The sequence below is a fragment of the Caretta caretta genome, chromosome 2 (assembly GCF_965140235.1).
Source record: "Caretta caretta isolate rCarCar2 chromosome 2, rCarCar1.hap1, whole genome shotgun sequence".
NCBI lineage: Eukaryota > Metazoa > Chordata > Testudines > Cheloniidae > Caretta > Caretta caretta.
In genome coordinates this window covers 162,670,157-162,688,095 of record NC_134207.1, presented here as the reverse complement: position 1 = coordinate 162,688,095, position 17,939 = coordinate 162,670,157, and the positions used below count along the sequence as shown (strand labels likewise).

The 17,939-nt window shown below is 41.5% G+C and overlaps 1 protein-coding gene across 10 annotated transcripts in view; it reads left to right on the top strand.

The window, feature by feature from the left end:
• FHOD3 (formin homology 2 domain containing 3) overlaps positions 1 to 17,939 on the top strand; it is a 611,695-nt gene that overhangs the window by 426,733 nt on the left and 167,023 nt on the right. For all 10 annotated transcript variants that reach the window (XM_075125568.1, XM_075125567.1, XM_075125566.1 and 7 more), the window contains exons 7-8: positions 5,996 to 6,107; positions 16,136 to 16,230. In XM_075125568.1, the coding sequence (XP_074981669.1) occupies positions 5,996 to 6,107; positions 16,136 to 16,230 (207 nt within the window). The remainder of the gene's footprint in view (positions 1 to 5,995; positions 6,108 to 16,135; positions 16,231 to 17,939) is intronic.

Below are 17,939 nucleotides of genomic sequence, written 5' to 3'. Positions count from 1 at the left end.
AGTCACCGAAGTGAAATACATGGCTGCATCTACTTGAAGAAGAAGCAGGAACGATTACTTATTGTAATTGTTGTCCTTTGAGATGTGATACAGATGTGTAATCCACAACCCCATCCGTCCCCTCTGCATCGGAGTCTGGGTATTTGATGCAAAGGAAACTGAGGTGGGTTGGGATGGTGCCGCCTCATATAACCGGGGGAAGGGAGCTATGGCCACAAGGCACGAGCGCTGCTGGGCAGAAATCTCTGGCTCCAGAATGCTGGGTGCATACACACGCAAGTGAAATACACGTCTGCATCACATCTTGAAGAACCACAGTTACAGTGAGTAAGCATTTCTTTCAAAACAAGTCGAAATGATTCTTTTCAACATGACTGAAACAACCATTTTGACTTTTTTATTTAAATCCATTTTTTTCTGGTTGTCACAGATTTGATCCAAATTTCTTCCCGTCCCAAGAATTCATTTTGGGGGAAAATTGACCATCCTACATAAAAATCCTGCTTTAGTACAAAGGAGCAAGCCAAGTGCTTTCAGTACCATTTTATGTTGAAGTGCGCATCACACACAGAGCCTCATCGCCTGCCAACAAATGTCATTGACAAAGAGATAACAACAGTTAACAACATCTAAATCCATTATCCACTAAAGTGATTAACGTCACCAACCACTTTGGTCATGTGGTTTCACACATACCTATTTCCCCAATATTTATTAATTATTTTATCCGTTTTTACTTTGTTAGGAGCCAAATGAACCCCCAAAATGTGCAATTTTATAACTGAATTAAAAGCATCCTCCTATTGCCAAAATTAGATGAGGCTATAAACCACAATTTAAAAGGAAAAAAATATACATATATAATCACCTCTTTCTCCAGGTCTTGGTTGCTGGATTATACCCAGCAGCCATCTTATGGTCTGGTATCCAGTTAAGCACAGTAGGTTGACAGCTACAGAGAACACTCAGAAAGTCAGACTGGGCTTCAGTAAATCCACATACAGAAACCTTATTTGGCTGAAACAGTCACATTGGCCCCTAAGGGTTTACAGGGTTTCTAGCATAGCAGCTGCAAGCTGAATGAAAGAATAAATGGACTTAATAGACCGCCACAGATAGCCATGACCCACAGTTAGCATGCTGAGATCACACAATGGCCCTCTGCTTCGTGGAGGACGTAGTGGAATTACAGAGGCATAGTTTTTAAAGATCAGCATCTCACACCGTTTTTTGTCTATTGGAAGCTGTATGTGACTTCGCCCCCAGATCCAGTCAGCAGTGGCCTGTGTGACTGAGCCTAAAGTTCTAAGGAAAGTCAAAAGTTATGGCCGACAGTAAGATTTCCTTAGATCTTCAGTTGCAAGCTTTTCAGGGAAGAGACTCTGCTTAAATATTTGTGCAGTGCATAGCTCAAGAGACCTTGATCTGGGCCCTAAATATAAAATTGATTAATAAATTTAAATGATAATTAAGCAATAAAAATCATCTCCAGATACCCCTTATTTAATAGTTGAGTTTTGCACCACATTATTAGAAGGCCACCTCTAAGTGTCTGATTTTCATTAGTCCCTTCACTGCTTTCCTAAAACAAGGGGTCACTAGACAGGCAGTCTGGTGATTAGAGTGCTAACCTGGGACTTGGGAAACCTGGGTCTAAGACCCTGTTCTTCCATGGACTGCTTGAGTGATCTTGGGACAGTGACAGAAGCCCAATTTTTAAAGAGACAAGGTGGGTGAGATAATATTTTTTATTGGACCAACTTCTGTTACTGAGAGAGACATGTTACTAGCTTACCCAGAGTTCTTCCGGCTACCACAACACTGCATACAGATTTTTAAAGGTATTTAGGTGTTGCACCACTCAGAGCTGCAACTCCAACTGACTTAGAATCCTGAGTCTCATTTTCAAAAGTGACTTAGGCACCTGAATGGGACAGTCTGTACCCCTATGTTCACCCCTTTTACAAAATTTATCGTCGTCCTGTAAAAGTATGCCTTGTGAGGTATCATTTGAAAACTTATAATTTGCTGATCATTATTTTCCTGGTAAAATATGTGTGGCAGCATTGCATGTAACCATTGCATAGGATTTCTCTGTATGGTATTACTAAACGTGTTCCAAGTCTAGGGACAGCAGCTACAAACCAGTTCCCCAGAGCCAATGCCCAATGCTTCAGCCAGGTGTCAATAAAATCAAACTGACCAACACCTGGTTAAGTGGCCATTCTTTGGCAGGAAAGAGGATGTGGGTGAAAATCTACATCTTGACAAAGACACTTTCTGTCTTCTGAACCTCAACTGGAGATGATTCTCAAAGAAGAGAAAGAATTATGACTGGAGAGAGGAGCCACTTCAAATTATTCCCCCCTTTCTCTCTACCCACGGCATCCACAACACCTGGTTAGCAAAGGGAATAGCTTTGGACTGGGGGAGGGATCCTGACTGACAGAGATTCAGCCAATAAAACTGCTGAAATGTGTGGTAAGAGAGACTTTACTTTGAATTCTTTCAGCTTGTTAAGTGAGGGATTAGTTGCGCTTAACTTCTGTTTTTTGTAACCAATTCTGACTTTTATGCGTTGTTACTTGTAGTGACTTAAAATCTCTCTTTCTGTAGTTAATATATTTATTTTACTGATTAGATAAATCAGTGTGTTTGTTTTAAGGTGTTTGGGAAACTCCGCTTGGGATAACATGATTTGTGCGTATCATTTATTAATAAAATGACGGACTTTATATGAACTTGTGTTGTCCAGGAGAGAGCTGGACAGTACAAGATGTACATTTCTGGGGGAAAGTCTGGGATTGGGAGTTTGCTAGTGTTACTCTGCAGTCTAATTCATGAGTGGCTGGCTATAGCACTCAGACAATATAACTGAGAGTAACTTGCATGCTGGAGGCTGTGTGTGAGCAGACCAGGAGTAGTAGCTCTCACAGCAAAGCAGTGTGAAAGGCACCGCAGGCTGGAGAACTGAGGGTACACATCTGTTCATCAGTCCTGATTTTACCCTGGGTAGTGTCACACTGAGTCTCGTTAAAAGTCAGTTGCCCTTTATCTTTCTGTGTCTCAGTTCCTTATCTGTAAAACAGGGGAAATAGTATTTTCCTAACTCATAGGATGTTGTGAGGATAAATACATTAAAGATTGTGAGGCACTCAGATACTGATAATGGGAACTATAAGTACCGTAGATAGACAGACCAACTACATATAGATAGATAGATAGATAGATAGATTTATTTCCGTGAAGCAATAATTACTGGGACAGTGATTTTTCTTGGAATGAGACAAAAGTGTTTTAGGAACTGGTGATCTGTGTTTCAGTTACTTTCCTGCCTACTGAGTTAATGTAATAAGACAGTAATGCATAGATTCTTTTAGAGCCAGGGTTCTCAAAATTATTTGATCGGGCCCCCCTTCTTTGTGTCTGTAGTTGTTTACGCCTCCCCTCTGAGTACGTATATCACCAGTCACCTCTGAAGACAGCACTCTGCCAGCAGCAGCACAGAAGTAAGGGCAGCAATGAGAACAGTGATATTTGTCAATATCACTTTTCACAGCAGATTTAGTTCCCCATTGCCACCCTTACTTCTGCGCTGCTGCTGCCTCTCTGGGGCTGACAGCCAGCGCCCTGCCACCTCCAGGTGAGGGATGGGGCGAGAGAGTGAGGAGAGCCTAAGCCCTCCAGGTGAAGGAATGAGGGTGGGGGGGAAGGAGAGTCAGAACTCATGCCTCCATTGACACATTCCTGCACCTCCCTTGGGAGGCCTGCCCCATAGTTTGCGAACCGCTGTTTAGAGTGTCCTGTCTCTGCCCAGATACATGTTAAATATAAAGCAGGCAAAGATTATTATATTGGTAGAGGGACCACATTGCTCTCGCTATTCAATGAGATGTTCCTCAAGCTGTTGGATAGCTTTCATGTGGAGAAAGAGAACAGATAAACCAAATAAAAGTTACAAATACCCATTCTTACAGAGCCTAGCTCGATTCCAGTATGTTGGAGTGTATTTCTGAGAGTAATTATGTATCACGCTAGCAGGGTGGCGGCTTACTGAGTCCCCCCCCCTTATGGCAGAGGTCATTCTGTCATGTCCTGCTACCAATTTCTTCCTTCTTCAGTACCCCTTAATAATTCACAGTCCACAGATAATTCCCCTACTGGGGTCCTAGTTATTGAGTCCTTATATACTGGCCCAAACCCCAGTTAATTCACTCTTTCCCTTTAGGCAGGGAGTCTGCAGCCCTTCTTCCCAGAGGTAAGTCCCAGGAGTCTCCCAAAAGTTTCTTAGGCCTTCTTTGGTTGGAGCTTAGCCTTCTGGTTCAGGCTGTCAGGCCCAAACCTGTCTGTCTGGGTCTCTAGCAGGAGCCTCCTATTTACCACAGCTCCTCTCTGTCACAGCAGCCTTGGTCTCAAGGTCTTCCCTGCAGGAGCCTTTCACATTCTCTCTGCAGACTCTCACCCTTCTGCTGCCGTTTACAAGCAGGGATCCTGAAAATCCCCTTTGCTGCAGAAAAATACAGAATTTGCATTTTTATAGAGAATGTTTTTACATTTGTGAAAAAATAAAAACATATGCTGTAGAACTCCATTTATCCAAGCCTCCATCGTCTGGCTCTCCATATTAACCGGACCGGGGATGAGAGCTCGAGCCCTGGGCAGTGGGGCTCAGGCTGGCAGCCCTAGGTGGCTCAGCTCAGGCTGTCAGCCCTAGGCAGCAGGGCTCCCCGTTGTGGCTAGAGAAACTAAATTCAGTGTTTCATTTTAATTGCAGAAAAACATGAATTTTTATGGGGTATTTTTAATCAGAGAATTTTGTGGGTTTTTTTATCATGGAAAACTAGGATCCCTCCCAGGTCTGGCTCATTCTGTAATCAGCATTAGTTAGCTTCAGTTGTCAAGGGGTGAGCCACGCTGGTTCAATCACCCTTTTCTCCAGCTTTAAATCCATGGCTTTGGAGGGTTGAGAACAGAATAGTTTTAACCCATAATAGCCATCCTGATACAATTCCTCTCCACTGGCCATGCACAATCCTGTTTGTTTAAAAGTTCTTCTTCTTTCAGAGTCTCTTATATGTGAGACTCTGTGTTATTTGATGAAATTTACCCTGCAGGGAAGAAGGTTTTGTCAGAAGTCAGGTCTGTAGGTGTTTATATGAGAACGTTTAACTGCTCCCACTGTGTGCTTTGGAAATTATCTCATAGACAAACCCTCCTCTCTGTTACTGAGAAATCTATGGATGAAACTATGGCCCTACTGAAGTCACTGGGAATTGCCAGTGATTTCAGCTGGATCAGAATTTCACCCTAGGAGTCAAAGTTTCTGAACTCAGAGAATACATGATGGGAGGCCCCACTCATTGATGGAGTTTTTGTTTTCTTGTTAGCAGGTTGCAAACTCAATGCTCCCCTCCGCTGGAGTACAAAAAGGCCATTTTATGATAGTGTTTTCTGGGACAGCTAAGTATAAAGACACTTCTCCCAGTTCCCATGCTTAATGAATTTCAATCTGTTTAAATAGAAATATTATAAGAAATGAAAAAGAAAGCAGGGGAAAATCATATCCAATTGCGTGAGAGGGAGGAAGAGCTTGAAATCTGACCATGTTAAACACTCACAAGTAATGAACAATAAATACTGTGTTAGGAGATGAGGTTCTCAGATCAGTAGATTCAGTGTCTACCATGCTTTGACCAGGGACTGACTAGGGGTCTGAGGAATGTATTGTCATGTTTGTTATGCGCTTTGGAGCCTTAGTTTTGGAGTTCAGACTGAGCTGCAGTTAATGGGGAGAGTGCTGTCCTATCAGTGAACTGCGAGGCCAACTCGCTGTGCAGAACTTTTATGTATATGGCTCAAGTAGCTTCATTCTCTCATATTGTTGCCATTGCTGCCTCAAGCCAAAATGCAATGCTTACATCTGGTACAGTGGCATGCAGCACATCTGGAAATACTGTCAGCTGCTGAATGACCAAGTTACTTTCTTTTCTTTCAGTTCCGTCTGGTGGTAAAAACAGCACTGAAACTGCAGCTGGTGTTTGTGGAGTATACGGAATCTAATGCACCACTTTTAATCCAGGCAGTATCCACAGTAGATGAGAAGAGAGGTGAGTAGCTGATAATATAGGGTGAAATCTAGGCTTTACTGAGAGTTTTGCCATTGATCTCAGTGAGGCCAAGATTTCAGCTGTGGTGTGTGTTTGTCTGTTCATCCCAGAGGAATCTGCCTCAGTGATTATTTGTCCCACAGTCATTTTACAGAACTGCTGCTTGATTTTTTTTAAAAACATGTTTAAAGTATTAATACAACACGGAGTCACTGTGAGAAGTACCCTTCTTCTCTAAATAATTCCATGGGTCTCATTAGGGCTGCTGGTGGGGTAAGATACCATTTCACAGGAATAAGTATATCAGAATCCATCACATAGTGAAAATGTACATTAAAGACATTGATGAAACCAGTCTTCAGTGTTACCAGCCAGTAGAAGTTACTTTGTTTTCCTACTAAGACTCTAAGACTATATGGAACTTCTCCATAATTAGTCTATCTAAGGTCCCGTATCTATCTCTATGGCCCTCATTACTGGGATATCTAGGGGCCTCACAATTTGCTAGTGTAATAATTTTCACAACATCTCTGTGAGATAGGGAAAAGCTGTCATCCCCATTTTATAGATGAGAGACTGAGTGACTTACCTCTGTCATACAAGAAGTCTGTGGCAAAGCAAGGAATTGAACTCTGGTCTCCCAAGTTGTAAGTGAGTGCCCTAACCTCAGGATCATGCTTTCTCTTCTTGCTTAAAAGCAGCCATCTAACATGGAGAAAAAACATGTCATCAGTGTTGTCCTTTTGTCATCCAAAAACCTAAACAAACATAGCACCAGTGTGAACTGTACATAGAAAATGGTCTGTTTGTTGCATTGCAATAAAATCCTCCAGCAGATACTATGCTGAGACCTGTCATCCTTTACATCCAGGAAAAAAGACTTGTATTAAAAAATGTGCACACAATTAAGAAAAGAACAAAAATGTTGTGGTGGGGTTTTTTGGGTGGCTCTTCCCACAAAAGTATTGCAGAACTCCAAGGACATGCTCTTTTGGTTTGAACTCTTCCTTTGACTCCAGAAAGGTTTGTGAGGCTGCAGACCCATTGTTGTGGTCTCACACACATGGAGATTAAAACAAAGTTCCCATCCTTGGAATGGTTGCCTTGCTGCTGAACTTCTTCAAAAGACTCGTTATGGTTAAAGTAAAACAAATGATTGGTGGGAACAGAAGCAGGGTGCAGGATGTTAGGGAGAGAAGAGAAAGTTACCAGTTTTCACTTTTAACAATCAGAATTGGTGTGTTGAAAAGATTAAAAAAGAGCCATAAATCCTCTGTGGCCGGGTGGAAGGCAAGGGGATACTTTAAAAATGTGGACTGTTCAGGTTGGTTTTCTGTTTTGAATTAAAACCCATAAACCTTAGAATGCTATACAGCAGAAATGTACTTATAGTGCTCATGTAATAGTGAGTTCTATGATTTATTTTTATAGCCAATTGTAGTATTTCCTCAGCCCTCTGAACTCACTTATATTCTCAATATGTTCAAATCACCAGCTGTTCCCGTGCTAGCAAACACCATTAAACAATGGCGGGGGGAGGGAGAAGGGGAAAAAACATGCTACCATGTGCCATCCCCTTTTATATCTGGTAGGATGGCCTTGGGCCTACATTTCACTCCCCCAAAAAAGTAATAAAAGAATTTGAAAATCAACATAAAATTTTGAAAAAGTATACTTATGGTTAGATGATTGTTGAAAGCAAAGTGGGAGATTATTGGAATTCTCATACCAGCTGGGAGGCATATTGCATCATGGTTGAGCTGTAGCTCACGAAAGCTTACGCTCAAATAAATTTGTTAGTCTCTAAGGTGTCACAAGTCCTCCTTTTCTTTTTACAAATAACTTGTTATCCTTACATATCCACTATGCTTAAAAAAAAAAGTCCCTTTCAATTATATTAGAAATTCCTAAAGAGTAAAACAAGAAACTACAAGAGGAGGTGTGTGTTATTGTCCTGTCTGTTTAGGGTTTGGGTTTTTTTTAAGGTAATCAGAGGAACAGCATTTCTTTTTTAGTTGTGGTGATGCTGCCTTTTTAATTACAGTTGGTAATTGCTGCCTTGTAACGGTGGCAGACCTGCTTTAAAAGATTTGTTTATTAGATGGAAGAAAAGAGGAAGAATATGTTACATGCCTTGTTTTGGAAATTTTATTATAAGTCTTAGAGCTAACTAATTAAGTTCAATGCTGCTTTGAAAAAAGCCCTGTTTTTCATTCACATGCAAGGCGATGAGATATGACATAATTCTTTAACATGTGTACCACACATGATTAACCCCCCCAAAAAAATCCCCAACTTTAATAATTCAACCCTGTTTCCAAGTGATCCCATCTGTGATTTCTCTGCTAGAGTACATCCATATGCAAACTGAAATACAAAGCTCTATAGAAGCTGCCGGCTTAATAATGGATAAAAGCAGATCATAGGTGAGCAACTGTACAGTCCCTAGAACATATGGAGCACCCTCTTGCTCACCCTCCCTTATTTAATTTTTTTCTGCTGTCTGTTCTTAGCTCCAAGGGAACTCCCTCCTTTCAATTGAAGGGTTGTGTACTGGGGGGGGGGGGGGGGGGGCTGGAAAGTGCTGTAGGAATTCTACAGTGCTTCCAGCTGCTACTTTATCACAAGCATCTTTTTTTAATTCAGAGATGAAAGCGCCGTGTCTGAACTGAGCCCGATAACATCCTGTTTGTGCGTATTGTTTCTGCAACTTTGGCTGCTGTTATATAGCTTGTAAGCAGCCTGTAATATCAGAATAGTTCATGTTTTCCTCCCTTATCAAAACAGAGTTAGATATTCAGGAGCTTAATACTGATATTCCTAAAATCAGATGAAAGAATGTACATGCACATTATACACTTAAAAAACAAGCGTAAATGTAAAGGTTGTCACCTGTTAGTGCTTATGACTACTAGAGATATACAGATAAACCTCTCTCAGTGGATGAATTCTCACACAGCAGTACCAATTGCACTTACTCCTCACCTATGGTATTCGTCTTCTCCTGGGCTTTTCATGAACAGAAAACTATTTGTGTTTACTTGCATGTCTGCCCTGTGATGTGGAGACTGTATATTAGGACTTGGCTGACCCCACCAAACTCAGCTTCCTTTTTTTATTAGATTTGAACAAAATTCATATGCACACAGTTTTAAGGAGAGGCCAAAAAATAGTCAGAGACTCAGGAAGTAACTAGATATACTATTTGGATATACTGTATTTAAAGTGTTCTGGATCATCTAGGATGTAATGGTTGTCACTGTGCTTTACACCATCCATGGCCCCTCTGGACTTAGTGGCAGCAATGTGAAGGAAGCTCAAATGATCCTTCCCCAAAAACACCACGCTTCAGCTAAAGGAGAATCTCCAGTAGCTGTCAGCAATAGGAAGCCTCTGACATACAGGAGAGCGGTTCTGGTTCCATTCAGTAGGAAGGCACTGGTACACATACAGAGAAAGAAAATTCTTCCAGTTCACTTCAGGAAGCCTGATTTTTCTCTCTCATCAGTTTTACTACTGGTATTGCATGGAAGTCATAAGCTTGTGCTTTTAATGGTGCCTACCTCTTGAATAACTCTCTTCATCAGCAGATCTCAAAGCACTTTTCAGAGTCAGTTTCATCATCTCCTTTTTACAGATGGAGAATTTGAGGCACAGAGAGGTGAAGTGATGTGCCCCAGGTCACCCTGTAGATCAGTGGCAGGACTAGGAATAGAACCAGGTCAGATGAGTCCCAGCCCAGTGTTCTGTCCAGTAGGCCACACTGCATCCCCTTATGTCACAGTCTGCTGTCAGAAAAAATGTTGCCACAAATTCAGCATTTTACCTTTGTTTCATGATTGTGCAGGAGGAGGAGCCAAGTTGTATGGAGACTACATTTGTTTACCACATAGCATTGGGAATTAACAGATGTAGGTAGATAACAGTATAAAAAGAAAAAAAAAACCAAACAGCTGAACATTAAATGGATTTAGTTTTTCAGTAAAGATAGGCCTGACCTGAAAAGTTTAGCTCTCACTCAAAATGTGAACGTCTTCAAAGTTTGAAGAGGTCTGACCATTACAGTTGGTGGCAAGCCAGGGCTTTTGATCTAGATACAAATTTCCCTCACATTTGGGAGTGTTCAGATCTGTGGTTTTGGTTTGAACTCATGTGTAGTCTGAGATGTTTGAAAGCTTTCCACAATATGAATATTCCTCTTCAAGGGAAGGTAGGAAGAATAAAGGAAAATGAAGAAGCAAGCATATAGCTTCATGTTTTTCAAGGCTCCTAGATAAATGTCATTGTCTTGTTGCAGCCTCTTGCGAATTTAGAGGACATATACACACTTCAGTAACAAGATGAGAGAATTCAGAGGGGTAGCCGTGTTAGTCTATATCCATAAAAACAATGAGGAGTCATTGTGGCACCTTAGAGACTAACAAATTTATTTGGGCATAAGCTTTCGTGGTTATATCCCAAAAGCTTGTGCCCAAATAAATTTGTTAGTCTCTAAGATGAGAGAAGATAGCCTCACAGGTAACCTCATGCTTTCTCTTTGAGTGTGAACCTCAAGATCACAATGAGAAAATGTATCAGAGGGGTAGCCATGTTAGTCTGGATCTGTAAAAGCGGCAAAGAGTCCTGTGGCACCTTATAGACTAACAGATGTACTGGAGCATAAGCCTTCGTGGGTGAATACCCACTTCGTCAGATGCATGTAGTGGAAATTTCCAGAGGCAGGTATAAATATGCAAGCAAGAATCAGGCTAGGGATAATGAGGTTAGTTCAGTCAGGGAAGATGAGGCCCTCTTCTAGCAGTTGAGGTGTGAACACAAAGGGAGGAGAAACCGCTTTTGTAGTTGGCTAGCCATTCACAGTCTTTGTTTAATCCTGAGCTGATGGTGTCAAATTTGCAAATGAACTGAAGCTCAGCAGTTTCTCTGTGAAGTCTGGTCCTGAAGTTTTTTGCTGCAGGATGGCTACCTTTAAATCTGCTGTTGTGTGTCCAGGGAGATTGAAGTGTTCTCCTACAGGTTTTTGTATATTGCCATTCCTAATCTCTGATTTGTGTCCTTTTATCCTTTTACATAGAGACTGTCCAGTTTGGCCGATGTACATAGCAGAGGGGCACCTCTGGCACATGATGGCGTAGATTATATTGGTAGACGTGCAGGTGAATGAACCGGTGATGGTGTGGCTGATCTGGTTAGGTCCTGTGATGGTGTCGCTGGTGTAGATATGTGGGCAGAGTTGGCATCGAGGTTTGTTGCATGGATTGGTTCCTGAATTAGAGTTATTATGGTGCAGTGTGTCGTTGCTGGTGAGAATATGCTTCAGGTTAGTGGGTTGTCTGTGTGCGGGGACTGGCCTGCCTCCCAAGGCCACTGAAAGTGAGGAATCTTTGTCCAGGATGGGTTGTAGATCACTGATGATGTGTTGGAGAGGTTTTAGCTGAGGACTGTATGTGATGGCCAGTGGAGTTCTGTTGGTTTCTTTCTTGGGCTTGTCTCACAGCAGGAGGCTTCTGGGTAGACGTCTGGCTCTGTTGATCTGTTTCCTTATTTCCTTGTGTGGGTATCGTAGTTTTGAGAATGCTTGGTGAAGATCTTGTAAGTGTTGGTCTCTGTCTGAGGGGTTGGAGCAAATGCGGTTGTACGTCAGTGCTTGGCTGCAGACAATGGATCGTGTGGTGTGTCCAGGATGGAAGCTGGAGGCATGAAGGTAGGCGTAGCGGTCGTAGGGTTTCCGGTATAGGGTGGTGTTAACGTGACTGTCGCTTATTTGCACCGTGGTGTCTAGGAAGTGGACCTCCCGTGTAGATTGGTCCAAGCTGAGGTTGATGGTGGGGTGGAAGCTGTTGAAATCATGGAGGAATTCTTCCATGGTTTCCTTCCCGTGGGTCTAGATAATAAAGATGTCATCAATGCAGCGTAGGTAGAGAAGGGGCGTGAGTGGCGAGAGCTGAGGAAGCATTGTTCCAGGTCAGCCATAAAAATGTTGGCATATTGTGGGGCCATGCGGGTGCCCATAACAGTGCCACTGGTCTGGAGGTATATATTGTCACCAAATTTAAAATAATTGTGCATGAGAATAAAGTCACAGAGCTCAGCAACCAGTTGTGCTGTGGCATCATCAGGGATACTCAGAAAGAAAAGGAGTACTAGTGGCACCTTAGAGACTAACCAATTTATTTGAGCATAAACTTTCGTGAGCTACAGCTCACTTCATCGGATGCATAGAGACTGTCCAGTATGCATCCAATGAAGTGAGCTGTAGCTCACGAAAGCTTATGCTCAAATAAATTGGTTAGTCTCTAAGGTGCCACTAGTACTCCTTTTCTTTTTGCGAATACAGACTAACACGGCTGCTACTCTGAAACCTGTCAGGGATACTGTTCCTGACAGCTTGTATTCCATCTGTGTGTGGGATGTTTGTGTAGAGAGCCTCTACGTACATGGTGGCTAGGATGGTGTTTTCTGGAAGATCACCAATGCATTGTAGTTTTCTCAGGAAATCAGTGGTGTCACGGAGCTACCTGGGAGTACTGGTGGAGTAGGGTCTGAGTAGAGAGTCCACATATCCGGACAGTCCTTCAGTGAGAGTGCCAATGCCCGAGATGGTGGGGCATCCAGGATTTCCAGGTTTATGGATCTTGGGTAGTAGATAGAATAGCCTCGGTCGGGGCTCTCAGGGTATGCTGATTTGTTCCTGTGTTAGTGTAGAGCGTGTCCTGAGTAGACGGTGCAGTTTCTTAGTGTATTCCTCAGTGGGATCTGAGGAAAGTGGCCTGTAGAATTTGGTATTGGAGAGTTGTCTGGCAGCCTCCTTTTGGTAGTCAGACCTGTTCATGATGACAACAGCACCTCCTTTTATCAGCCTCTTTGATTATAAAGTCAGGGTTGTTTCTGAGACTCTGGATGGCATTGCATTCTGCACGACTTAGGTTATGAGGCAAGCGATGTTGTTTTTCCACAATTTCTGCCTGTGCAGATCGGCGGAAGCACTCTATGTATAGGTCCAGACTGTCTTTTCGACCCTCCGGAGAAGCCCATGTGTAGTTCTTTTTCTTGTGCTGTTGGTGGGAGGGTATCTGTGTATCAGTGCGCTGTTCAGTGTTATCTTGAAAGTATTCTTTGAGTCTGAGACGGTGAAAGTAGGCTTCCAGATCACCGCAAAACTGTATCATGTTTGTGGGGGCGGTGGGACAAAAATAGAGTCCCCAAGATAGGACAGACTCTTCTGCCGGGCTGAGTGTGTAGCTGGATAGATTGATGATATTGCTGGGTGACTTAGGGGTACCATTGTTGTGGCCCCATGTGGCAGGTAGGATTTTAGATAGCTTACAGTCCTTTTTCCTTTGTAGAGAGGTGAAGTGTGTAATGTAGATCTCCTGTCTTATTTTAGGTTTCAGAGTAGCAGCCGTGTTAGTCTGTATCCGCAAAAAGAAAAGGAGGACTTGAGGCACCTTAGAGACTAACAGATTTATTAGAGCATAAGCTTTCGTCGATGAAGTGAGCTGTAGCTCACGAAAGCTTATGCTCTAATAAATTTGTTAGTCTCTAAGGTGCCACGAGTCCTCCTGTTCTTTTTGTCTTATTTTAGTAAAGTCTGTTTGTATGGAAGGTTGGTTATTTATGAGAGTCTCCAGGTTGGAGAATGAGAAAATGGGCAGCCTAGATGCAAATGTCACATCCTCATCTAGCGTAAATTGGAGTAGCTCCATTGAAGTCACTAGAGCTACATTGATTTACGCTAGCTGAGCATCTGATCCAGAATTTCCATGGTATGTGTCAGGAAATGGCCTTTTTTAAACAACAACAGCCGATTACCTTCTGAAAAGCAAGTACTGCTGAAGTGGCTTGCTGATAACAGTGTCTGACTGACAGATTAAAATTATACACCCGGAAAGCAGCGAAGCAATGGGTGTAGGCTAGCTAAGTTTGTGCTTTCATGGGTACCTGTGGATGTCATCTTTACATGGAAACAGGCAGGAGAATGTGGAATGGTAGAATACCAAGATATTGCATTTAAAAAACAAAATGGAATTGTTCTAATCAAAATAAGGACTGTCTAGCTACAGAATAAAAGGCATTCTCCCCCCCCCCCCCCGAGAAGATCTTTCACTGAATCATAAATCAAGGATTAAGTAATTAATTTGTCATGTTATTGACAATTCACTTCCTTACAAATAGCACTGTTGTCGGTCAGAATAATATAATTTCCCCTTTTTGTTTCTCTCTCTCTCTTTCTTGTTTTCTTACTTTTTTCTTTTTTCATTAGAAACCACAGGAAGACATTTTTGTAGTGAGGATATCATTCCTCCCAATCATATATCTTATTTGAGCAGAGTGAATTTGTTCCACATGTCTTTTGAACGTGTGTTCCTTGCACAAAAATGTCTGTTTATGTAGAGAGGCAAATGAAGAGAAGGCAAGTGGAACTGGAAAAGCTCATAACAGAATAGTGTTTTAATTAATGCATTAGAAAAAATACTGAGCAGTAGGGATAGCTCAGTGGTTTGAGCATTGGCCTGCTAAACCCAGGGTTGTGAGTTTAATCCTTCAGGGGGCCATTTAGGGATCTTGGGCAAAAACTGGGGATTGGTCCTGCTTTGAGCAGGAGGTTGGACTAGATGACCTCCTAAGGTCCCTTCCAACCCTGATATTCTATGAATGTATCTCCAGCCCTTTTGTACCTTTGCCTTTGATATGGAAGCTGCCAAAAGCTTTCTGTTTTGTTTTGTTTTGTTTTGTTTGCAGTGAGGATTGGAGAATATTGGTATCAATAAAAGTAAAGGAACTGAAAATGGGAACATTCCACTGTCTGAATGTTCATGTGTAAGGAACTTTGCACACTATAAACTGTCATCGCTTTGTGAATGGCGTTCTCAATTAAGTCAATGGGAGATTTGCATGTGTGTGGCAGGATATAAATTTGAAAGCAGTGTGAATGAGAGATTGCTTGCAGAGTTATGATGATAACTCATGTGGTGTATATGACAACCACAAAAGGATTATTTGTTAGGCTACAGCATCCTATCTTTGGGGTCACTGATCACCTAATGACAGGTTCTGATGAAGAATCTCTCGAGTTTCATTATATGAGTGTATTGTCACTCCATATCCTGCGGGTAGAGTTATGGAGGTGGATTTCTGTGAAGATTGGTCTGAATCATTTCTCTGCATTTCAGAGAATGCCTTCCAGCTCTGCTGATCATGTAGTTGAATTAGTTTCTCCAGGTAAATAGTTGATAGCTTTCTGATTTTCCTCCTGATCCTCACATTTACTTCAAACACTACTGTCTGAACTTGGATCCTTCATTATCCGGTTCAGTTTCCTTGATAGATCAGTTTTGGCTCTTTCTTGAGTACATATATCCACCTCAGCCAAATAAATGTGATGGTTTTGCAGAGCATCTCAGACATAAGACTTTAGCTTGAGTCTACCAGCCATTTTCCTAAAGACCTATAGAATTACTTTATTTGGAGCAATAGGCTATTAAGTCACCTTGCTTTTCACAGATTTTGTAAGTATATGAGCCAAAACAAATATATAGTATTTCCCTTACTGAGTAAAACTGAGAGAATCACCTTTGAAGTGTGTGGGGGGGGGGAGATGTAGGGAGGGGTTATTAAAATAATTCAGGTAAAAATTAGGACAAAAGATATATCACTCTTGCACTGATGCTTTTTATCTGGGAAGCATAAATTGGGATTCAATGCAGTCGTCTTTATTTCAGTCATCAGTACTTGTCGTGATATAGGTACCTGTCCCAATAATACACTATACAACTGTAATATCATAGAATCATAGGACTGGAAGGGACCTTGAGAGGTCATCTAGTCCAGTCCTCTGCACTCATGGCAGGATTAAGCATTATCGTTGGCTATATAGGTGTAAATATTGATGCATCAAAGAACTGTACAAACTAATTGTTTAGCAATTTATCTAACCATTTGCTATTATGAATCTGTGGTACATATTGTCTGAACCTGTTCATTTTTCTAGATTACATGATGAGCTACTGTTTCTGTTTTACTCTTAGGAGCCAAGCCATGGTCCAACATTATGGAGATCCTGGAGGAAAAGGACGGGGTTGACACTGAACTGCTGGTTTATGCAATGACCTTAGTTAACAAGGTTTGTTTTAACACATTAATATCATTAGCAATATTAGTACTCATTTATTTTCAGTTACATAATGCTCAAAGGCATTGTGGGCATTTGGCAGATATATAGCAAGACCAGTCTTGTCCCAAGAACTTACAGTGCAAGCCACTCAAAGCCAAACTGGATTAACCTTATCTAGAGAACACTATTTGTTGTTTTAGTACTGTGCCTTTGGCCACCACTCTACTCTGTTTTTGTAAATATAACATTAACAACAGCAGATGCCATGATGGGGGGCACTAAATATATCTTTGTATAAGTAAAATAAATATTCAAAGGCTGTTTAATCTCAACATGCAACAGCTGTAAAATTCAGGCCTTCTCTTTCCATCTTCTCTTTTCCATCCCTTAGAATACTACCAGATCTCCAGGTTAGTGAGGAAAATGAGGCTTTATAGTAGCTGAAAGAGAAGTTCTTTTCAAATTAATTGGCTGGTGTGGTGGGAAGTCTGAGCAGTTGGGTAGAGGGAGAGGTATGAGAGCATATTCACTTGAAGTGAATGCTGTGGTGCTTTGGGATTGTGTGAGGTTTAGGCAGATAGAAAGAGGGGTTTAGGTGTTTGAGAGTCTGTGGTGGGTGGGGTGGTGGAGGACAGGGATTTTGGGGGGCACAGGAGACAGGTAAGGACAGTAGTGTGAGCACTAGATGGGAGTGGCAGATTATGGATCAGTAAACTCCGGGGCAGCTTTCTGAAGGTTAGTTCACATCATTATGCCAGCCTACCAGTATGAATAAAACTGATGGTTACTCTTGTTATTTATCATTTGTGTAACGGCGCCAACCAGGATCAGGACTCCATTTTGCTAGGTGTTGTGCCATCACATAGGGAGACACAGTTCCTGTCTCTAAAGAGCTCAAAATTTAATTAGAAAAAAAGACTCAACAAATGAGTGTAACAAACCATAGGGATGGGGCGGACAAGCATAATGGTAATAAGATCCCATGGTTACAAAGGCTAGCTTTGTGCGCAATTTGATGGTTCCAGAACATTTGATTTTTTTTCTCTATGCATCGAGTGTAATGAATTTAACAGGTCTGAGTGCTAATGAAAGGGTTTCTGTTTGAAAAGGAAAAGGTGCCATGATTTTTTTTCTTGTTTATCGTTCTCAAAGGTTTTTATTACAAGTAGCTGATCCATTGTAAAATCAAATGTTATCTAAAATATGCATGTACACACACAAAATAAAACCAAAAGGCCATAAAAATGAGAAGCTAGTTAGAAAAAAGTTCTTAACCGCTAAAGTAATCATCAAATGAATCAGATTTTTAAAACTGACCTTTTAAAGAAGACAGAAAGCCAGAATGTATTTAGGAACCAAAATATCATTGTGCTTTATGGTTTTGTTTAACAGGTCAGAGTGTTACTAACATTATGACCTGTTAAATTCATTATATTCGTTCAAGTACCTTCAGTTTGTCAATTCTGGTCATAAATCACAATATGAATTTATTCCTACTGCATAGTACTTTCTCAAGCTCTTGTTCATGACTACAGTAAATGCTTTTTGGTAAAGTAGCTTCTCTTTTAATGCTTGGAATTGCCCTTGGAAACAGCCTGGTAGCGCCAGATCCCCCAGTAACATCACTGTTGTCATGATGTTTCATTTAAAACCAACTCGTGGTCCTGTTGAAATCAGTGGCAAAACTCCCATGACTTCATTAGGATAAGAGACCTTCT